This window comes from Netta rufina (genome assembly GCF_964035555.1).
Source record: "Netta rufina genome assembly, chromosome: 1".
Lineage (NCBI taxonomy): Eukaryota > Metazoa > Chordata > Aves > Anseriformes > Anatidae > Netta > Netta rufina.
In genome coordinates, this window is record NC_140123.1 from 20574082 (window position 1) to 20599045 (window position 24964).

The following is a 24964-nucleotide window of genomic DNA, read 5'->3' on the forward strand; positions in this document are numbered from 1 at the left end:
TTCTGTGCCTCTATCTATAGAAGTACTTCGCTGTGTAGATATTTATCACTAAGCAGGTACTACAGGTAATAGACAGACACCTGGACAGAAATAGAAGTTTCCCTCACTTATATCCACCATCTACTCCTTGAGGGGGGGAGGAGGGAGGAGGAATTAAAAAAGGTGAGGATAATTTTCATGGGAAAAAAAGAATTTCCCATAGAACAAAATTTTATGTGAAAACACTGAAATGACATTGCATTTTTTAAATACTTAAGAAAGCATCCCATGTTGCTTTGCAAAGTGATACCAGCCTGGATTTGTGGATTCCTGTGATAAGCTGGAGGATTTAGGAAACCCCGTCAAGGAACTACAACTCCCAAATACAGCAGAATTTCTGTGTAGCTAGGCAGAGAGTTTACCAAGGAATCAGAACTTGAAAGCCCACATTTCCAGACAGTCTAAGCTGTTTGACTTTTGTCCGCTTTCTTGCGCACTACCCTTGAACATTTTGTTCCATGCAGTTCTGTCTTTACAAAGGAAAACCTGTTTTTATCAGAAGGACTTCCAATCAGCTGCAATACAGCTCAGTGCTGTAAAGCTGTAGGTGTGAAAGCTGTTCTGATGACTTATTTCCCATACTAGTTAGTAACTTCAGTAGAACAGATGTATTTAATACATCATTCCTGCTGTTATGAGAGCTCTATATGGTAGGACAGTGACCTGAAGAATTTCAGCAGTTCTAATAAGTGTTTGAAATTTTCTGATTTTCATTGAAGCTCTTGCTATCTGGCTTGATAGTAGTCAGTCACGTATTTAATTTATTTTATTTTAGTGCTTGCTACCTCAAGTGTGACTTAAATTTCTTTTCACATGTGAAATTTTATTTAGGATGGAATTTAGGATGCTCTTAATAGGGGCCTAATTGGAAGAGACAGATCTCAATCTGTATCATAGTCCATCAAAGACACAATGGAATCAGAGTTTAAGGAGGTACCCATGTTGTTCTCTGTACTCCTCAGTAGTCATCCAAAAATTTTTGCTGCATTGAGCAGTTTTGTGCCCTCATGGCACTGAAGCTATCAGGATCTACAAACAGAAAAGTCTCTCACCCATCTCAGGACCATCTGATCTACTGTGTATTCTGATGCCAAACTGGGCAAATCAGGTTGTAATATTTTTCTATGCTGGGAATCCTTTTCTCTGTAACTTTGCGTTCAGAATATAACTTTCAAGCCTCAAAAAGTCCAGGATTCTTTCCTTATTGCATTGACTGAATGTGTAATCACTTCTTATATCATAAGTAGGTTCCCAGCGTTGTGTATGCAGCATAGACAGTGCAATGCTTAGCATTGCAGGATCTGTCTTTTCTGTGATCCTAGTTACAAGCTTTTATCAAATGAATGGTCCAAATATAGCTCAGTTGTTCTAAGAACTTATGACTTATCTTTGCTGCTTGGATATGCTAATGAAAGTTTACCAATAACACTGTTCTTTTCTTGAATGGAAATTAGTTCAAATAAAGTTAAGAGATTCAGTTGGATTCTTAAAGTAAAGCTGCAAGTTAGTGAATGATTAATTTCCATTTAAATGATTTTTCTGACTAATCAGCCCAGCTTTCTTCCCTGCTTCCTGCTTGTGTGAAGCACAGGTGACTGGGTCAGACTTTCTATTTCAATTATTCTGCTCTTTAATCTCAAATAATGGGCAGTCCCCTGTTCTGCTTCTCACTACCTTTGTCCTACTGGATGCAGTAAGACTGATCATAGTAAGTAGGTCTATTGGTAATATTCATCAGAAGTTTGGTGAAAAAAAAAAAAAAAAAAGATGAGTAAAGCTGTGTAAAGGGTATGTAAATTTTAGCAAAAATGAATGCATATCAAAAAAAAAAAAAAAAAAAAAGAAAAAAAAAACACGTAAGGAGCTTACCCCATCTATTTTTTTCTTAAGAAGAAAAAATGTGGTCAACAGGAAGGAAAGTATGATGCAGTTCATGGTTTTCCAGAAACTTGTTTATGAATGATAGGATGGAAGTTTAAGGGGAGCATTAGGAATACATTCTAAAGTAAGAGTTATTGAACTGGAAAAGTTCAATGCATTAGGAGTAATCCTGCACATTAGGGAACAAATCAGTATAAAAAAAATCACGAAAAGACAATTCTCTCATATTAGCTGGTATGGTTTTATATCATTTTCACTCAGAAAATGATCTTTTTCTCTTTCTTTTATTGTAATTGCATCTGTAGTTCTCTAAAAAATATTTTTTGAGGATTTTTAAAAACACAAAATGCCTTTGAGATAAAAAATGTTCCTGTGGCATATGCAAGATCCAAGGTATGGTTTGCTAACATAGACTTCGCAATAACAAGGCAAAGCTAAGTAAAATTTAGATGTAACACATACAGCTTGGTAATATTTATTTCTGGAGGTGCTACAAAAGGATGTGTTTTGACTCCCCCTTTTATTTGTTTCATTTTTGAAGGAAATCGTTAAATTTTTCCATTTATTACATATAATAGCTTTGTGTTTTTTCTTTAAGGAAAACGTTATTTGTTGAATTGTTTTCACACACGATCCATCTAACATCCTTAATTGTGGTGTTGTGAAAATTTATTTTGGTCAAAATGTAAATGGAAACTTTCACAGTGAACAGAGGGTTTTGAATGTGAAATCTGTCTCATCGTAAAGAGATCTACTTAATGGAAGAAGGAAGCCCAAACTGAAGCACAGACGGTGAATACCATCCATCTTTAAGTGAATAAACAATATCATAAGCTCACTTTGTCCTGGCAAAAGTAAAAGTTATGCTTTTTATGTCTGGTAATAACACTCCTTCATTTTACCTGGGGGCAGTCATGCATATACACTTTATGCAAAATGCTGTTGGTGCTAGTAAGTGATTAAAAAAAGAGGTAGAACACTCTTTATCTTAATATGCCAATTAAGATATTTGTATTTTTTCAAGATTCAGAGTTTACTGTCTATCTGATGGCACAGACCTGTGAAGATCACTACTATAGGTAGCTGAAGAATGCCTTAGGTCTTCCAACAAAACAACAAAAAACAGTTACTAGGTCTTTCCTGTTTTTTTACTTTGTGTAAGATGGTGATGCACCACAGATGGGCTGCTGGAAGTTTTCCTCTTCGAGAATTGGTGGGCTTATGTCCCACCCATATGTGCTGATTGACCCTTACAGATGTCCCTGAGACTGTAAGAGGCTATAGGTAGGAAAGGAATTGGTTTCTTGCTGACAGACAAACTTTATCTGTCATTCTACATCTGTATCAGTTAAGTTCTGAATCCACTTGGATTTGGCTGAATTGGGTTTGTTGGCTGAACACCTGTCGGAGTGTTTGCTGGTTATCATCAAGTATATGGATCATTTCTTTAATGCACACATCATACTGTGAAAGAATTTTCCTTCCTGGCAGTTTAGCGTTCTTCTTGGGAGGAAGCATTTTCCTCCTTCTTTTAGAATATTTTACAAGGAATGTTATTAGTTCACACGTGTGTTTTGTCATCTTAGTTTGTGATTGTCATTGATAATAAGCTAAAAATGAAGATTGTCAGAGTTTCAAAGCCTTATCTTCCCTTAAATCTGCCATTCATTTCAACCAGTGAGCTATCTTGATCCCAAATGAATACGTTGTACTGAAATGGATTCTTTCTGCTGATTAATCCAATACAGCTCAGAATTATAATCTGGATGAATTCCTTCCTCAAGAACTGGGTACAGTTCTATGCACTTAAGGTCATATTTCTGAGAACAGAGAATTTGTTTTTAATTGATTTTAGTACTTAAATGTTTGAAATGTACTGAAGGTGTTGTCAGTGGCCCGTAAGAGCAACGGTTGTTCTTTCTGTCTGCTAAAATAATTTCAGAGTAGGAGTAGTAGGTTAAAGTATTACTGCACACCTCATATTTTAAAGATCTAACTTATGGAACATAAAAATTAGAATTATATCTTCTTCAGTTTGGTTTCCTAAGTGAACACTGTATATACAGCAATTTTGTCGTGTATTATTCCTTTTAAAAACTCTTGGCCCTGATGACTAATATCTGTCCATCCTGACAGAGACCTCAAATGAGGAATTTTCTGTTTTTACAAGAACAGGTGATCTAATAGCGCACAGGGAGCTACATTAGTGCCTATACTGAGAAGGTTGTAGCATAAGTTCTTACCACATTCTTCAACAGCAGAAAATCGGGGAAAGGAAAACAATGTTTAAAAAAAAAGTGGCAGTTTCTGGACCTCTTGAAAATACTTATTTGTTATGGTCGTGGAGGGAAAAGGGAAAATTTGAAGACTACAAGTTTGAAACCTTAATTTTTATATTAGAGTAGATTTTTTATTATCTACTCTGATCTAGGTTACTGTTAGTAGAAAGCAGTTAGCAATTTAATCATTAAATGATTTTTGGAGTGAATAAAGGTAATATAAATGATTTACATTGTACAAATGGAAATCATACAATAAACTAAGAGTGGAATACTGTATTGCAACACTATTTGTTCATAATCTGTGAAAATGTAATATATACAATATGAGCATAATCCAGTAAAGTTTTAAGCAGATTGTTTAAAGTTGAGTTTATATTGGACCAAGCTGAATTGCACTGAAAGGCATTGGCTTTGTAGTTTCAGCATGAGAATTTCACTAATTACGCGTAATCCCGTTTTATCTGCTAAAGTATGTATTAATATACTTAAGAGCACAGAATTCCAATGTAAATCTCTTTGAGCATACATACCTCATTGCTTTCTGTAGGAAGATGAAAAATACATAGCTTGAGATTAAAATGGAAATGTCAGCGTATGATTTTAAAATAAATTGAATCACATTCTGTTTAGTTAATTAATTCACATCACAAGCTCATTCATCTGTTAATAGAAGTTTACATAAGTGGTGCTCATCTGGCATTCAGAAGGTTATATTGAATCAATACATGGTAACGTATAGGGCAGAATCCCAGAATTTTTATCTTTGTTCTAACTCACAGCTGGCAACCCTGCCTGCTAATCCCAGTGGAAGCTTCAGTTTGAAATACAAAACTGCTTTTGAACTTGTGTATCCCTCCCCACAGATGTCTGGGGCCTTGATGATGTGTTTCTTTCATGATTCCTTTTAAATCGGGGACTGAAGTGTTGCATGAAGAGTTAAGTTAGGGTTTCATTGCCTGATAATATAATGAACCCTTGAAATATGCATTTTATATTTTATATAACAGAAGCAAATTGAGAGTGACCAAAATACTTGGTTTTGCATGTTTTCGTGTAGTAAAAAAAAAAAAAAAAAAAAAAAAAAAATTTGTAGAGAGCTGGTTTTTTTACTAGGTTAAAAAATTCCTTAGGCTGTAGATGATGAGCTTTGTAGTTGCAATATTCACTTCTGGTTTGTTCACATAAAATAAGAACAAGCAGTTTGCAAGCATATTTAGTTTTGTTCCTAGACACTGTTAAGTACAGTTACAAAACAAAATTCTCATCTTAACTGCAGAGTATGAGAATTTCAATATGTTTTTTCAAACCAGTTTACCATACTTTTGTTTCTAGTAGTAACTTGTGCAACCTTTCATCTTATGAGTCAATCCTATAATTAGTATCCTTCTTTGCCAGAGGCATACAGAATGTTTGTTTTAGGTACAGAATGTCTGCAAGAAATTTAACTTAATCATTACTTTTTAATGTAAGAGCTGGTTAGCTCAATTACACTAGATTAAAGTGAACTTGAAATTCCTGAGTTACAGAGAAGGGGCTAATCGTTGACCTGTACTGAATAAGTACGATTTCATTTTTTCTTGTGTACTTACTAATGTAGTTAGGTGCCCTTTAGTTCAATCTTGCAGTGGCTAAAAGTAATTCTCTTTTCATTGTATACAGGGGGTTTGCAAGGTTCTTATTTAACATGGAAACTTAGGTTGATCAAAATTATTGCAGTGTTACATGCATTGTGGTAGAGCTGAATTTTTTTTTTTTCAGTTAATTTTTACTTCGTTGTGTTTGAAGATAATCTGAAAAAATAAGTAGCAGTTACAGCTTTCTGGTAACTTTTCATTGGACTTTTTGTCATTTTTCTAATTACAGAAACATCTTTACTTTAAATGTATTAATTGAATATCATGCTTTTAAGCTATATTCAGACTGAAAATATTAGTTTTATTTTATGTAATGACCCTAGCTAATTCTGGAAATGGTTGCATTAACACCACTTCAACAGCACCGAGCTTTGGCGCCTTCCATATAAACACTGCGGGTTGCTGTGGCTTTTGGGTACACAGCTTTGAAATTGTGACTGATATGAACATAAAATACTGTTAAACAAATGCATGTTTGTTGTTTCTTTTATCCTGGTTTGTGCTGGTAGATACTATTGGCTATGTTGCTTGGCTCCAAAATGTGTAGGCTGTTTCTCCTACAGTTTGTTTTGTTTTGTTTTTTAAGTGGAAAATAAGGAACTCATCTAGGCTGAAATTTTCAATATTGCCAACCATCCATTAAGAAAATCATTGAAAAGCGTAACAGCACTGAAGTATCACTCCAGAGGAAATGAATGGCCTGGAGGACTGGAATGTATTGGAAATAGTGTAAGATGCAATAGCCTTAAAACAAGAGTCATGCGCTAAGAGCATTACCAGTGATGATTCATTATAAACTAACACCTCATGAGCTGAAAATGAACTAATAGAAGGAGGCTCTAGTGTGTGCCTACCGATCACTTGCTGATTCCAGTTGTTCTCTGCTTTGCTCCCCTTTAACTTTTCCGGTGATAGGCCTCACACGTTCTTACTGTTTCTGGTTTACTTATGCTAAAGCGGTGCCCTGCCAACTCTTTTACAAAGATGGTAGAGCAGTCCTATGTGTTATTTTGGGCAGTGATGTGTGCCTTTTTCTGAGGTGTAGGCTGTGACTATTTCTTAAAAAGAGACTGTCTCTTTCTTAAGTAAAAGGTTGCATCCACCAGTTTTAATAATGTTTCATTTAAGTCCAGTATTAAAAATGAACATGCATGCTACTGAATGTACATATATTTATAGCTACCATATCTGTATGTAGAAATTTAGGGTGGATTCATGCACCCTAATTTAGGCATATAAAAGCTCATGCTTAACACTGAATTTGTCAGCCCCATCTCCCACTGATAATCAGTGGAGAGACTTTAGTACCTCAAGAGTTCAGGCGAGCCAGTTAAGGTAAGGTGCCATAACTGACACTAAGTAGTCCTTCAAGCCTGTGGTTCCGTGAAGTCATTTCAGGCAAACCACTTCTTTGGAGATTTCTATTTCTAGCTGTGTTTTATAAAGAGAGACTAAGGTGAGTAGCTCTGACTTTATCTGTAGATGTTTAGACTTCTGAAGTTAGAGGGTTTTCTTGTTTTGTTTTGTTTTCAGTGAGTTGCCAATATCAAGCTAGAGGAAAACTGCAAATTCCACATTGAGTGATTGTATCCATCTGATCTTCTGCTGACCTTTTTAAGGAGGAAAATGAGGTTTTTTAGATTACAATTTTTTCATTCTTGATGCATAGGATTACTAAAAAACATAATAAAAATACTTTTCTGACTCTTTGAAATATTTCTTACAAACCAAAGCCCCCATTCTAAGAAAAGTAACCTTGACAAAGTTGGTATATGCTAGAATTAAAGGCCTCCAACCCTAATTTGGTTCCTTCGCATATAGTCACTGCTACTGGTTTTATTTACGTTATTGTATATGTTATTTCCCACTGTGTCTTTATTCATTTAAAGCACAGGCTAGGCCAAACCCTTAATTCTATGTGTGGCCTTATTTACCATACGTTATTTTATATTCCATGCAGAATTTGAGTTAGTAATTACTGCTGGGCCCTTCCGTGTTTTTTTCCACAGTAAAGCGGTCATTAGAAACTTTCCGGTTGTTATTGAATTTATCTTCACAATAGAACAGTGATGTAAAACGATACAGTGTCTTTTATACAGTTAGTGAAGTGAAGGAGGGAGATTAAAGCCAAAATAGTGAAGTGTGTCCAAAACCCCCTGCAGCCTTATTTGACAAACCCAGAGCAGGATGCCTCCTTCCTGAATGTGGTTATCTCTAATGGCTACCTCTGTAAGCTGGGGGCCTTAGGCTCACGCTATATTCAGTGGTGAGAAAAGATCAAGGGAAGTGTGTTTGTGGTGGTTTTACTCAGCTGGGCAGCTGAACTCCTCCACAGCTGCTCTCTCACTCCCTCTCCACAGAGGAAAGGGGAGAAAACATGATGGAAAAGGGCTTATGGGTTGAGATAAGGACAGGGAGATCGCTCAATGATTATCATCATGGGCAAAACAGGCTCAGCATAGGGAGATTAATATGATTTATTGCCTATCACTGGCAGACTAAAACAGGGAGAAACTAAAAGCAAACTAAAAAACACCTTCCCTCCATCCACCCTCTGCTAACTCTGCTAAGTGGTGCAGGGGAACGAGGAGTAGAGACTGCAGTCAGTCCCTGAAGCTTCATCTCTGCTGCTCCTTCACGGTCACTCTCTGCCCCTGCTCCACCTGGGGTCCCTCCCACAAAATGCTGTCCTTCCCAAACTGTTCGTGATCTCTTCAAGAGCTGCTCCCACACGGCTCTGTCCCACGGGGTCCATCCCCCAGTCCCAAACTGCTCCAGCACGGGTCCCCCACGGGTGGGCGGCAGCTCCCCCCAGACTCCCTGCTCCTGCGTGGGCTCTCCATGGGCCACAGCCTCCTCCAGGCCACATCCACCTGCTCCACCGGGGGCTCCTCCACCCATGGGGGGGCTGCAGCGTGGAGATCTGCTCCATGTGGGACCCATGGGCTGCAGGGGGACAGCCTGCTCCACCAGGGGCCTCTCCACAGGCTGCAGGGGAACTGCTGCTGCCTTCCTGGAGCACCTCCAGGGGCTGCTTCTCTCTCATTTCTCACCCCTTTTTCCCAGCTGCTGTTGTGTAGTGTTTTTGTTTTGTTTTGGGTGGGGGTCCCTTTCCAAAATCTGTTTTTCCAAGGACACGACCATCTCTTCTTACTGGCTCAGCTCTGGCCACTAGCTGATCCCTTCTGGAGCTGGCTCTGATCTGACATGGAACAGTTTCTGGATTCTTCTCACAGAGCATCTCTGCAGCCCTACTGCTACCAAACCCTTGCCACATAGACCCAATATGTTGTTTAGAACAAATTGGATTAACTGAACATTAAAGGAGTCTTCCCTGGTGCCTCACTGTGCAGAGAATGTTCTGGTGACCCACTCACATACAGATGTTTGCTTTGATCACATGAATCTTACCAACAGAGCTTGATTTTTCAAAGATAACCTTTCAGAGTGTCTTCTGTGTTGTATGACTAATTTCTATTGACTTCTATAAAAGCAGGGAGATGTTACATCTCAGCTTAGGTAAAATAGCAAAGTAAGGAGCTTGTATGCAGCAGCCTTTTGTTCTGTATGACTTCACTTTATCCCAAAAGCTTTAAGTGGTAAATTAAAACTGCTTTATATAAGCTATTATTATTTCTGACTTCAAAGCCACAGCTTTTTCATCTGTACTGTAGTCTTCACGTGCATGCTTTCTGTTACACAATAGTTAAGTTTCTTTGCAGTAAATAATGAAATTTACTTTGATATTTGCAGTATTAAAATAAGCTGGTGATGAATGTCCAGCTTCTACAGATGTTAAGGGTGTATGTTATAAAATTTTGAAAATTTATATTTAACCCTATGTGTTTCAGATTGCATACAAAAAAAAGTGTTTTTATAAAATCTGGAGGTTACAAAATTGAACATAAAGTTAGAAAATATTAGTAGAGTTGGTTATGCAACCCTTAACTTCCACCGTAATTTAGAATCATAATTCAGCCCAGTTGTAAGTATTATGAAACAGTCTTAATTATATCAATTCACTGTTTTCCACAGTAAAAACATATTTTTCCCCCAGTACATGAAAATGTCTAGTGGTTGTATTTCTTAAAAAAAAAAAAAAAAAAAAAAAAAAACAAACAAACAAAAAAAAGAAGTAGTTGCCTTGCCTGGAGAGCTTAATCTAAACTAGGTTCTGACATAATTATAAACAGGAGAAACGTCAGTGGTGTGCAGGCTTCAGTATGGTTTACTTAATTTTTTTTACATTCCACAAATATATTTCACGTGACTGTTGGTTGTTCTAAGAGGGGGGCTTACTACTTCTGTTGAAGTTTTATGACTGGGCAAATTCAACTGGAGAGGTGAAGTAAGCTTTTACCCAGAACAGTTAATAACTTAGTGGCTAAAACATTTCTAGGGAAGTGGCAGAGGATGCAGCTGAACTTCAGTCTTGTGCTTCTTAGTAAAAGCTTAAGAGCCCTTTACCAAAGGGAGAAATCCAATCATTACGTCTTCTTTCAAAAGCTGTATCTGAAGGGATTTACAAGCCTTGTTCATGACTTCTCCCACATACTTTTAATTTAATTTTAAAGTAAGGTCATAGATTTTTTGTTTTCAGCAATTTTAAGAGATAATGGAAACCCTACTCAGCCACTCTAGATAATTTATGGAAGAAAAAAGATAATAATCCTCCATGTTTCCTTATAAGTAGGCTGAGCATGGTGACATTAAGCATAACGTTACTCAGTGTGATGACTCTTGCCGTCTATTCTGTGTTTAACTTTTTCTTCAGACTATATGGGAGGTGTGTGGCCTAATCCAGGACTGTAGTTTCTTGGACGGAGACATTGAATTTAAAAATTGCAAATGTTAAGGTTTAACTTCTGTATGCTTAAAACCTGTTCCAAAGGATCGAGTCCTTTGTCACTGTTCAAACTGGATGCTAGAATACACATTTCTGTATCTCTTTCAGTGCTCAAATTTATTAATCATGTCTTAGAAGTAGGCTCTTTCTACATGGGATTTCTAAGAGCTAGAAGAATTTCTTTAGCATTTATGTTGGTTTTGTTCCTTGTTTTCATCTGCAGTAACAAAAATGTTAGTACGTTACAGAAATTTTGAAGACTGGGCTCTAACCATTGGGTTTATGATTTCATTTTTGTACCTGGTACCAGAATTTTACTGAATTTTCACATCACTGCTGGAGCTCCAAGCATTCTGGACTAGATGATTTAGCCAATCTAGTAATCTTATTACTAAGCAAAATTAGTAATTTGCTAAGCAAAAGGCAGCTGAATACTTCTGTCTTCAATATTTAAAAACGTTTTTCGACAAAGAAGAAAAAAAAAAGGCATAGCTCTTGAAAATGTCTGCTTATTAACAATGTTTGTCAAAGTCTGTATTAATAAAGTTAGAATACAAGCCTGCATTTGTCATGCAAGTTTTTCCCATGGCTGAACCATCACAAGGAAATAATTGTGTTAGAAAAGAAATGTTAGAAATCTGATTGAAGAGGGAGACAAAAACTCTTTTATGACTCATTTACGATTCAATTCTTGCTTTACTGGTATTTATATAAATACAGATAGTATTCATTTCAGTGATTGGGGGTGTACATGCCAAGTGTATACCTACTTGTATGTTGAAATCCATACTCTTTCAGCAACATGTGCCTGGAGGAGCACGTGTGTTCCCTGGCCAGGTGCTAGCAAAGATGGGTCATAGCTACTCAGTCAGCTTTTGATCCTGCCTGTCTGGTCATGACTACAGGAAGGAGCTTTCCACTCTGTCATGTTTCAATCCGTACTGAAAACCCGTCCATGCATCACTCTACAAGGTCAGCAACTGAGATCTACTTTGAACCTTTTAATACAGGTCTGTAGCCCCTGTATGTGCAGTTCACAATGTTGTTATACTTCTGATTATTGGAAGTAGGTTAATCTCTGTTAGCTAAAGAAACAATCTTCAGCCATGCTAATGCTCCGTTTATACATGTACATGCATGCTATTGTCATTTAACTACTGCATGTATGATTAAATTCCAGTGGGGATACGGTCTTCGTCTCTTCTTCCAGAAAACATGTAATGACAGTAGTTACCCACTTGAAAATACTATATCTCTAGGCAGTGCAAGCTCCTGGTCTGCTTTTGTGGATGACTTCTACAAGTGTTGTGGAACCGAAAGCCACAGAGCCTTTTCTCTCATCTTTTTATGAGTGATAGAGGAATGGCATGTTTTCAGAAGTCCATCCCCTTCTGTCACTCTGGGACATGTACATCCACAGCCTTACCATCATCTGCTCGTGTTTTCTAATGATGAAGTGTTTTAAGATTACCACAGCAGAATTTTGTGAAAGAATAAGAATAGTCTGAAAACTAAGAATACAGGAACCTGCTTTGATGTAGGTCTTTCTAAACCAAATGCATTTGTATCAAGGAAAATAACAAGATTTCCATTCCAGCAGCAGTCACAACCCATATTCCATGGCCACTGTAGCTCTTGCAACAGAAGTCAGTGTTTTATTGTGCATTTTTTCCAATTCTAGTTGCTTTTTAGAGTTACCAGAAAATTAATAGGAAGTTTAGAAAGGACAATGCCAAGATAAATTTAATAGTGCTCACTTAGTCATGACAATAGGAGTCACTCTGTTCTCCAAAACTCACTATTTCATGTTTTGGACAGCGATGCCCTTTGTCCAAATTGTGTTGCAGTTATCCAAATTGTATTGCAGAATTGCCTCCGGAGTCTGTATAAAGCATGGTAAAGCATGCTGCGTGGCTTGGCTGTTGAGTGGCTAGCTTAGTCACAGAGAATCTATTCTTGAAGTCTGTGCAATGCCCTGACTAGTGGTTTAAAAGAAATTGTTGTAGCAGTTTATTTGGCCAATTGTGGAAGATATCTTTTCCCTGCACATTTCACTATTTAATTGTTTTACTGTGTCCATGCAGAAGTTAAAGTTAAACATACTCCAGAATAATTCGTCGGAGCCAAAAGAAACCAGCCCTCCAGTTATCTCAACTAAAACTCATTGAACTCAATAAGCTTCCTTCCTTCCTATGCAAGCAAAATTAATATTCTAACACCAGCAGTCAAGAATATCTTGTATTTCCTGAAAGAGTTGTGGATCCATCCTTTGCATCATTCACTTCTGATTCTCTTTTTCATGTCTTCTGTAACTTTTCAGTAACTTTCTTCTGTAACTTTTTCAGTCGTGGTAACATCAGCTAGCTTTAATGATGTAACTGTCCTAAACAGACATAACTGACTCAAAAATTGCACCAGGTTATTTTTGTTCTTTAACTTGGTAGTTCTGAAGATGAAATGGGACTGTACATCCAGGGTATAAAACAGATATTTTTGTCTCTATTGAAAAACCAAAGCAACTTTCATAGCTGGGGTTGATGTGGGATTGATGCAAGAACAAACTATTACAGCCCTGAGATTTTTAAGAAAAATTCCTACGCAGCAAGATTTATGTCTGAAAGATTGTGACACATCCAGGGAAAAAAATTTGCACATTCCACAGGAAGAGAAAGTTTCAATCCTGCATTTTGCATGCCAATCGTATAATCAATGGTACACACCATTCAAAGTGGTATTTGTGTGAAGGGTGTTTCCCTGTGTAGTAAAAATAGTTTCTTAAGATTTGATGCGCATATTATGTGCTATCAGTTCTGCAGTAGTTGTCATTACTAAGATGTTGGCAGAGGGCTTATCGGCTATTTCTTCATTTGCCTCAAATGTCAAAATTTGTGATAACTTGGAATTCAAGCAGATTTTCTGAAGTTCAGTATTTACCCATTCTAGATACCTTAGAGTATTTTAAGCATTTATCCAAAAACAGCAAAGCCCCTTTACTTTCCAACATCACACCAGGAGAGAGAAGTTTGTCAGAATGGCAGTCATTAACCACTTTTGATTTAAAAGAGGGAAGATAAGCGTAAGCACTGGCATTCTCTAGTTGGATTTGAACAGGAGATTATCCTAAAATTTTATATTTTTGTTCCCAAACATTGCTTTCCAAAACATGGAAAAGAATTTGGGTAAGCGTACAGGTTAGAAATGAAGTAGGAAAACAGGTTTTCTGCTGTGCTTGGCAGTCTCATATGTTCTGACACAAGCACTATGTGATACTGATTTAACATGAGAACACTTGTAAAAAGTGAGAAAGAAATTGCATTTTATGCAAAATAGGTATTAGACATCCTCAGCTGTCAGAGGCACAAAGTGAGCTACTAGAAGCAAAAGCCAGAGGAGTAATAGCTGGCACCAACATATCATATTAACAGCAATATAGTCATTGTGCCACCGGATCATGGTGACTATTTTTGGTTATAGAGGAAAGACAAAACATCTTCTCCCATAAGTAACCAGTGGTATTATGTAGGAGGGGCAGAAGGATATATAGTTCAGCAGTGATATAGTGGATATATCTCCGCTTCCTCTGCTATTGTTCTTACTCTCTGATTTTTTTTTCAATTTATTTGGGGGTACCAGTGACTTGAGAATTTATTGTCACGTTATATTTTTAAATTGCTAGACAGTTCTCAAAGCTGTAAGTTGTAACTATAAAGCAATGCTGCTTTTGTGCCTTTGTATCACTTCAATTTAGATGGCCATGGTAGGACCAAGAAAGAACATCTCTTAATTACCAAAATAAAACCCTGTTGTAGAGTTTGAGTGTGCCTTACAGACACAGCAGTGTATATTCAGTGCTGTATTTCAAATGCATGTACGCAACGTAATTTTCTACCATTTTAAACATAAAAGGCTGTCAACAATTGGAGTTCTGTAAAATAACACAGTGCAAGAGAAATGGGCTTGGAAATTAATAAATCAAATTTCAAAGATTTCAATTTATAAGCACATTTTTCAGGATTTCCAAACAAAGGATAAATACTTGAACAGTCATTTTCTCCCTTAAGGCATCTTGGTGCATTTATTAAAAAATAACAAGAACAGCAAAACAAAACAACAACAACAAAAATTGTAGGGCACCAACTTGGAATCTAAAGGCTTTAATGTAAGCAGTTTGAGTACATTTGAAAGATGTGGTTTGACATGATGAACTTTCGGGTGTAGGCCATGCACGCAAATGGCTGTCCTTTTGCAGATGTTGGGAGATTCTCTTCAGTGTTTACCACAGTCTGCAACAGCAATGTGTAATAAAGTTCCTTACCTCATACATGAAAGATCTGCAGAAGGGATGCAGTATTTTCTTTTGTGAAGGCTTAGGAATATACTCAGGACAACTTGCTTTCCACTGATGTTAGTAGTAGTATGCCTTATGCATGTGTTTTATGCATATATACCTATAATACATGTAGTACCTGATTTATTTATCTGTACCTCATGTTTATATATAATGCATTCTTTTGCTTATAGGGCAGCAAAGTGGAGGACTAGGTAGAGGCATTGTGTTTTTACTTTTAAATGAACACAAATGTGTCTTAAACTTTTTCTTTTCAAAATGAAGGAGTTTCAAGATAAGTCCCATTACCTCGTGTTTTCCATGGATCGACAGCATGCATACAGATAGCCACAACATTTCAGCTGACAGGCAGTAGCTTATTAAATTATTGTAACTTGAGGATATATCTGAGCCCTTAATTCTTGTAAAATTAAGATGGATAATGCAAACTGGAACCAATCAGAAATCATAAAGGTTCACAAATGTTCTTTTTCCCTTTCTTGGGCAGAAATACCCATATTCCAAGAATCAAACCATATTTTAGTTTACTTTTGTAAATTATTTTCAGGCCTGATTGTAAAACATGGCACTATGTGGAGCTTTGATTAGCTATGTTTTATTGAGAACCCTCGTTGGGTTAACATTGACTTGATGTGGTAATAGTAGTTTCTAAAGGGAAAAAAAAAAAGAAAAAAACACACATAAAATTCCACATTTTGTCCTCCTTAACTTCAGTAGTCATTTATTATATCCATGGAAGGAATGTAAAGTGCTGCATGTTCTATTTTCAAATGGTTAATCTACCATAGAAAACTCCCTTTTAGGCATGCTGATTCCAGTAGTGACTGTAGCTAATCATAGTTCTAAGGACAAAAAAAATCTGAGAAAATAAACATGAACTAAATGATAAAGGAAGTCTTTTTATGTTTTGTCCAGTCTCTGGTTGCTTGGTATCATTGACTGAAAAATCAACTGTTCTGTTTTTTGGCAGACCTTACAGCAATACAGCTGGGATTCATATGTTCAGTATCAGCAGAGCTATTGCTATTTAACCACCCTGGATTAACAAAAACTTTAGTTGCTTTTAAGAGCCACACCTTTGCATATACAATGTACTGTTCCTTAATTAGGGGAATAATGTGTATTTCGGTTTACTCCTCAAAATGATGGAGGAGGCAGCTTGGTATTTGGGGTAATTCACATTTAGCACTAGCACATTTCCAGAATATGTTGGAACTAAAACTTAGAATACAAAATCTTTTCCCTAAATAAAGTAAGTTTTTTGTTACTTTATTTTTGTGATGTATAATATGCACATGGTTTCAAGAACTGTAAAACAGCATGCACCTCCTCCCTCCTTTCTTAATGTATCATGTCCAATTCAGTGTTTAATTACATATTTAAAGTTAGTCATTTAATCATGTAATAGATGCAAGTACAAGTTTAAAATACACCTCCTTGCTTTACTGAAATGGGACCATTAAGTCTGTGAGCCTGAAAAGAATTTATGAAAATGCATACATATCTGAGTAACACTGAAAGCAGAGTTCAGCAATGCCCAACGGGCCGCTTTTACAATAGCAATCCACTTCTGAAGTGTTGGTCTCTGCAGGGAAGATCACTATCATTATAATTAGAGCTAAAGTACAATGGTCTGCTCACAGCAGCTATTCTAAAAAGTTCTTTGAAGGTGAAGATGAGTGGTAGACATTCTCAAGAGCAGAAAATTGCTTTCTCAAGTTAAAAAAAAAAAAAAAAGGCCAAATAAAATAAATCTTTATGTTGCTAGATGGCTAAAAAATATATATCTTTTTTGCCATCCCATTTAAAATAAAATCATTGTATTTCCCACTTGGAGGCTGCTGATGAGAATTGAAGAAAGATATGTAATTTGCAATTTCCCAGAGGAAAATCTGATACATAATTATACTTACAAATAAATAGATTTTGTGAGCAAACAAAGAGACAAGTATATAGCAGCTCCACCTCCAGTGATCTTGTTCAGTTTTTCCTTTCAAAATCAACAATTCTCTTTTTCTGCTAACTGAAGGTTGATTTCTAGGAACTGATTAGTGCTTTTAGGTAGGTACATTGGAACTGATGGATAGATGGACATGAAAAATATTTGAAGGCATTCTGATAGTTTTTTATTGTTTTGTTTTTAAATACATGTCCTGACTGTCTTTAACCTTCTAAATACTCATTCAGGCAATTGTCCCAAATTGAAAACCTGGTATCAACGTACAGACCTTAATTTTCACACCAAAGCCAACAAATTTGGCAGTATTTCACTGCTTCTCACAGAATTATATACTGGATATATATACATACCATGCAGAAATTGCTGCAATCCCTTCAAACTGTAAACTTAAAGCTACTGGTGCAAGGATCCTAGAAACTGAGTGAAAAGTTTTCTCTGTGGAAGATTGTAATGCTCCTGTCAGGGGCATTCAAGTTGTGACAAAAAGATTACAACACTGGTTGCTCTTTCTTTTAAAAAAACAATGAAGATCTGGAAAAGAGGTCATAGGACTTAGCTCTGTAAATAATGGGAATTATAGAAGAGAAGGACAGGTAATCATTTTTAAGAAGGAAAAGTACCTGTAACCATGAATTGGAATTTTGCTCTGTTAGCTGAAATACAAATAATACACCATCTGCTATAATAAGGAAAATTACAAAACTGCAGTACAAGGACAGAGCTTCAAAATCTATTTCTTTTTCATATAGAAGACACCAGCCTCTTTATTGATGAGTTTTGAGATCTGGTTTTTAGTAATTCAGAAACAGAAGCATCAAGGCTGGCAGGGCCCCTGGAGGCCCCTGGTGCCCCCCCTGCCCAAGCAGGGACACCCAGAGCAGGCTGCCCAGGACCACGTCCAGGTGGCTTTTGGAGATCCCCAAGGAGGAGACCCCACAGCCTCTGGGGATCACTGAGCAGAGCCTGGCTCTGTCCTCTCTGCACCCTCCCTTCAGGGATTTAGGGACATGGATGAGATCCGCCTGAGCCTCCTCTTCTCCAGGCTAAGCAGCCCCAGCTCTCTCAGCCTTTCCTCAGTCCAGTTTGGCAAATAAAAAGGATGCAAAAAAAGATCTGCTGTAAATTTATTTCTGATCTAAGGGTAGAACACAGTGGTACAAATCAAAGGTTAACAGAAATATATATATCTATAAATGCAATAACACTTGGGTTTCTTCACATTCAAATCAAGGAATTAACAACTAAATAGTCATACTTGTGAATAATAGCAATGATCTGACTGACACAGTAGTTTTATTTTGTAATGCATGTGTATTGTTTTTTGTTTTGTTTTAATTTTGGATTTTTTATTTCATAGGAGCTAATGTTTTCTTTGATATAAGTAGTCTGCAGACTTAGAGTTCGATGTAATGATGTTGATTTTCAAAATACCTAGCTTTTTGGCAAGCAATCTGACCATTATAACAAAGTGATATGGCATTTTAAATACTTTAATGCCCATGTTTGATGTGTGTTAAGGAAATAGCATCGTTATTTCAGAAAAGTATTCCTGAGTAATACAATTCCATTGATTGCATGAAGTTAGCAAGTAAGCAAGTTCTCTCTTGCTGTTATTATATTGCAGTTAGGATAACAAACTGTTGTAGTTATGTACGACTTGATTAGTGATTTTAACATACTTTGGCAGACATTTATCTCCCAATTTAAACTTATGACTGCATAGACTATTTTTTAGGAAATTATGGTCTTTAGGTTTTAACCAAGAATTTTCTGGTGGAAATAGGCACGTTTTACGTACTTTTATAAGTTAATAAAATGTGGTTTGTGGCTTTTTTAAAAATTTGCTGTCAGAGAAATACTCAAATTTTTGTTACTTTCCTCATAAAATACTGCTGAATTGATGTGGCCTTCAAAATAGATCGAAACAGATGAACTATCAAGATTAATAATCTGTTAAAAATTATTTAATTTAAAAAGACCACTTGTATTTAAGATAGCTTCAATAGTTAAGCCTGTGATACTTTTAGTATTTTTTGACTTCCCATGTAAAAGCAAATGTTTGCCAAAGCTAGAAATGCTACCTTTTTCTTTAGTAATACACATATAAAGTAAATACGTTGAATTTTAACTAAGGGTATTATCTGTATTTTTAAAAGTTAACACTGAAAAAAAAAAAAGTTAGCACTGGTGAAATCCTTGATTTGATCCTAATCATTTGATCATGGTGCCATGACATGCAACCAAGCAAAATGGTACCTTTGATAGCATTCAAACTCCTGTGCCTCAACTCTCAGAAAATACCCTTTTGAAGGGAAGTTCACGTAATTTTGACTCCCTCTAGTGGGCAGTGTTCTCAACTAGACACTGGGAAATGTGCTCAATATTAAAATCTTTTTCAATATTAAAAGTTTTTATTTTCATGGTGAAGGTCTGATTTCATTCTCATGGACAGACAATGCCATTGTATACTCCTCCACTCATTATCACTCAGTTTTCAATGTATTTTTCTAGTATTTTTATTTTTGTAATGTCATTCATTACCTATGTGAATACTTATACATTAGCAGATTGGGACATCCTTTTTATTCTGTGCTAAGAACCTCTTCTGTTTTCCATACTTTCATTTGCATAGCCTTATAATCCTGAAATTGTACAGTTTTCTTAAATTATTATTTAATTGCATTTCAGGTACCACCAAAGTAAACCTCGTGAAGATCCCATCGACTGCTTCCAGTCCACGAGACACTGCTCTAGCAGCAGTTATATGCAGCGCACTTGCAACAGTGCTCTTGGCTCTTCTTATTCTTTGTGTTATCTATTGTAAGAGGCAATTTATGGAGAAGAAACCCAGCTGTAAGTTTCCAGTTATTACTATTTCTTTGTAATATTCATATATCGGTATTAGGTTCACAAATCTTTCCATATATGAATTAAAAAAAAAAAAAAAAAAAAAAAAAAAAAAAAAACAAGAATTGTTATGTCTACATGTCTACAACATTCAGATATGTTTAGCGTTGAGATGAACAAGCTAGCAGAAGCCCAAGACTATATATCCAGTCACATATGCTGGCTCAAATGAAGATGTTCTAGCTTCTACTAAGAAAATACTGTGCAGATGTCCAGAAATAGTTTTGCATTCATTCTGTTAAATGCTGCAGAGAGATATTTGGACCATTGGGGATCCAACCTGGGATGTCATTATATAATTGCAATAACAATATGGAAATACCATGATGAAAGATTTGTGTGTCACATGCCATTGTGAAATACTGATGAGCTTGTTGAGATAATGAATGTGGCCAATGGAAATAGCAGAATTTTCAGTAAAGATTCGTTTTTATGGGATTATTCAACAGCTTGCATATCATGAATATTTTCTGGCACTGAGTTTAAATTAAGAAAGAGAAAAGTTGAAAGCATTCTAGTTCCCATTTTTCATTTTAAAAAATATTTTATGACAGTGTTTTAATGAACCCTGGATGTCAAACAATTATATGAACTTGGAAGAATTGATGTCATCACTGTATACAGCCCAAACAAAAATACAAAGATTTAGAGGGGAGTTGTAAGAATTGTTCCTAGCTTAGACAATATAAGTTTTAACCTTTCCAATACAAGTTTTTAAAAATTTAGACATAGTGAATACAAACTTCAGTTAGTGAAATTTAATAACTCATTTGCCCTGGCCTACAGTTATACAGATTAAATGAAGTCTGCTGTTAATATAAAGCTCCTCAAGGTAACATAAACAAAACCCCAGTGGCTGAATGTAGAATATTTCAGATTGGAATCACTGAGAATCATTAACCACAGAGAAAATAGAACAGTGAATATGATATCCTCTCAAATCATCATCAAAATAAGAGCAGATGTCTTCTTACGAGAGGCTGTAGTTGAACCAGCTGTTGTAGGGTTTGTTGCAAAATCTGTGGTTTGTGTTATGTCAAACCCCGTCATCATTGTGGATCCTTCGGGTGGAAAATGTATGGAAATGCCGTATATTATGACATTTAAGTGTTCTTTGAAGATAGGAGACTCTGAACAGGAAAAAAGGTATCATTTGCTAATATATATTTTTATTCATTTTATCCAAAGGGTCTCTGAGATCACAAGACATTCACTACAATGGGTCTGAATTGTCATGTTTTGATAGACCACGGCTAAATGAGTATGACCACAGAACTTGTTGCCAGTGCCAGAGAAGCACATCACAGACATGTGGTATGTTAGGTCTATTTAAAAGTCACTTTATGGAACAGGAGTAATACAAGCAGCAGAAACTCATGATGAACATTTATCTAACAGTGGAGTTGTGACATTTAGCTTTCACTGCAAAGCAAACATAGTCAAACTACCACGTGTCCTAGGCTAATTTCACAATGAGAACATAGAATTGCTAAGTAGTTATTTGGTTATGATTTTTTTTTTTGTTTTCATTCCAATGACCATTCACTTAAAATCTTTAAATGTCTATCTCATTTCATTCTGGTAAAAATAGCACTGCATCTGCCTTGGAGACTTAAATTGGTATGAAGGATTTCACAGACAGTAAGAACATGATACTAACGCTAAAGGACATTCAAAAACCTGAGCAATTCAAATCACTGAGATTTTGTGAAGCACTATCAGAACAGATGCATTTATGATATTAATATGTATATAATTTAACACAAGAACACAAGTTTAAATAGCCTAGTATGTTAATTGTCAGAATGTGGTACTTCCTCTTGCATGTACCTAACTGAAAAGTAAATTAATTTAAGAGGTGGATATTCAGATTATCTTGACTGGCATCTGTATTAATCCTGGGGGAAGGGCTTTCCTTTTATAAATAACTATTTTAAAAAGTATAAATTAACCTATTTTTTGCAATAAGAAAAGTATTTCCTCAATCTATATATTATAGTGTAATTAGTAAAATAATACTCAAGTTTGAAAGAGTACAGAGACTAAGTTTATACACAGCTTTAACACATTTAACATTATTAACTCAAGTTTCATTCCCTCAGGACCAGTTCACTTGATTCCATCACTATGCTGTGATGAGACCTGTAGCATGGAGCACAGCAGTCACAGTTGTGCTTTCCACTCACAGACTACGCTCAATGAAAGGTAAATTACTTTTATAAAAGTCTATTAAATGTTAGCTATTTTGTATGCAAATTAATGTTTTTACAGGATACAATAGCTGTTTGCAATGGAATAAAGGATTTTCATCCTGCAGCCATATCCTCCTGTTCTTTGCAAAAATGGGTTTATGGTAAAAACATCTATCAATAAATGAAGAAAAAAATATGTAATGTTTAAGTATTACTTAATAAGTGCTGACATGTTACATCAGTTTCTCTGAAGAAGTGAGTATTTCTCTCACAAGTAGAGAGAAGTATTCTTCCTCTTACTCTATGGTACCTTAGAGGCTTTGGTGACCCATGTTCCTCCTATGGGTTATCAAGGTGCTGTATAAACCGGTGAATCTGGAGGGATTAAGATATAGTTTAGAATTGTCGCAAGAATTTTCTTTTTTTAGAAACTCTAAACGACTGTGAAGCTTAAAATATCTACTGTTTCTGAGTTGCTACCAGATTGTAACCATTATTTTCTCCCAAACAGATGAAAATAAATACAGTAGTATTTCTTCAAAACGAGCTAAGTATATAAAATTTATAGTGTCATTCAGAGTTTCCTGGTTACAGATATTAACACAAGATGTATTTATTTCTTTTAACTGGAATTGTTTTCCATACCGGGTTTAAATTGCTTTCCAGCTGTTTTGTTCCTCTGGCCAAATGTAACTGAAACCATAGGAGCAGCTTCTTCATAAGTATTGCTTATGCAATAGTTAGGTTCATGACTTAAGTAGATGTAAAATACTTAAATTTTCTATTACAACTTGTTTAAATACCAGCAAGTTTGAGTCATCCTTTTATACCACCAAGGCTGACAAATTGAGAGTTGTGTACTTTCTGAAAGGTCTTTTGGTTGAGGCTTTAAAAATAAATGTCATATCCATGCTATGTGGACATCAAAGATCTGTGGTTCCTTCCAGCAGAAATGGAGTTTGCTCCAATTTCCTTTGCCAAAATAATGTATTTCCTTCAATTGTGGTGCAATGTCCTGACTTCTACCCTCATCTATAAAAATGCTTTGTGTATATATCTAAGCTGGTAAAGCACCATCTTTTGGAAATGAGTAAAGCTACTTAAAATACGCTATAGGCAATGTTAACATGGGATGAGATTTGGACTCACAAATTGTTATTGTATATCAGATTTAATATAGCCTTTACATTTTTATAAATCCTGTAGATGGTTTTCAAAATAAAGTATGTTACTGTATAATTCCTTGTTAAGAGGTATTTGAGATCATTGAGTTTCTACTTCCACTTTCTTCCATTTTTCATAAAATAATTCTTCTAAGAATTTAAAATCCTTGCCCTTCTTTAATATTAAGCCCTCTCTAAATGAAAGAGAATTGGAGGAAAACTTTTTTTTTTCACATTTTGAAGATTAGACAGAACGAACTGAAAAATCTGAAGTGAATGGATGTTCAGTATGAAATCACGTAAATGGAAAAAAAATTAACCAGTCGTGTGTTTTTTTCACTTCCCTCAATCTGGTGCCACTTTTTTCTTTTACTTCCATTAGATATTTGTCAATATATTGTTAATATTTGTGAATATGTTTATTAGATGTTAATAAAAGAAAAAAAACACTAGTGTTGAACATTCCATACTCTTCCTCAACATCTTTTTTGCTGCAATTTGAGCTCGTTATGTCTTATCTTAACCCTTCTCCACCCACAAAAATTAGAGAACAAATAAATCCCTTCCTCTTTGCAACATTTTTTTTGTATGTGAACACTACTACAGTGCTTTTCATCACATTCCCGTTCTTTAGACTAAACATTCCAACTGTGTTTCATATTTTCTATTTTAGGCATCCTTCTTTACCTCCAGTAGCAATCTCCAGAGCTCTCTTCATTTCCAGGGGAATGATAAACTGGCTTCCCTTTCAAAAGAATTTTTTTTGGACAGGGTGCCTCAGGAGTGCTAACTTAGTATGACCCTCTTTAATCTTTTTGAAATACCTGTAACTGCTATTGACAATAATTACTAATAATATTTTCTGGAATGTTCTTGAAATCATGTGTCTTTTTCATCTGCAGGGCTTCTGATTCTGTTGGAGAAATGATTCCTACCTTCCTTGGTTCTCTTTCACACTCTGCCTGTGGAGACATTTCAGATGCTTGGCCTCTTATGCAAAACTCAGCTTGTTGTGACAGCATTTCTTTTTGTGAATCATATTCAGAACTGACTGGAGTTGCTGCAAAATCCTGCAGTCCGGAGACTGAAAATGCAACTACTGTTGAGTCAGATAATAACCAGGAACTAAGTGATGTACTTATTTCAGCCAAGTCTCTTGATGGAAACGTTGCAAAGTCCTTTGAAATCTCCGAACACAGAACATATATAGAAGTTTCATCACTTCAGAACGCAGTGGCTGCTGAAACCCAGCCAAAGACAAAGTGTAATGGAACAGCAGATGACTCTACAGAGTGATAAAGAGGTAAGGAACATAACTACAAAGAAGGAGTGAGAATGAGTCCTGCAGACAGATAGATAAAAATAGAATTGTAAGAAGTTATAGGGTTGTGTTTCTCCATAGGTTACACCTAGCTGTCACTGAAATAAGCTAAAACTCTTCAAGAGAGCCAGCAGTTTCACATTTTAAAATGATTGACTGAACTTGAAAGGTGTAATTACTCCAGGTGTAATGTTGAAGTAATGTGAACCAGAATAAAGGGGTAAGCCTGTACATCAGTCAGTTTTTATCAACTTTTCTTTACATTTCAGGGGAAAAAAACTCAGTCTTATTACCAAACTATTATGTGAGGCTAGTCCTTCTTTATGAGGGAAGAACTGAGGACTTGTCTTACACAAAGCATGAAATACAGGCAAGTGTTCATCTAAAAATA

At 35.9% G+C, this 24964-nt stretch overlaps 1 protein-coding gene across 1 annotated transcript in view; it reads left to right on the forward strand.

Annotated features, from left to right (window-relative positions):
- The window catches only part of TNFRSF19 (TNF receptor superfamily member 19), a gene marked incomplete at both ends in the record, with an annotated part of 45380 nt that extends 20832 nt beyond the window's left edge, over positions 1-24548 (forward strand). Inside the window, 4 exons of the mRNA XM_084306296.1 lie at positions 19679-19843; positions 21086-21211; positions 22000-22102; positions 24155-24548. Of these exons, the coding sequence (XP_084162422.1) occupies positions 19679-19843; positions 21086-21211; positions 22000-22102; positions 24155-24548 (788 nt within the window). The remainder of the gene's footprint in view (positions 1-19678; positions 19844-21085; positions 21212-21999; positions 22103-24154) is intronic.
- Between the last annotated feature and the right edge of the window lie 416 nt (positions 24549-24964).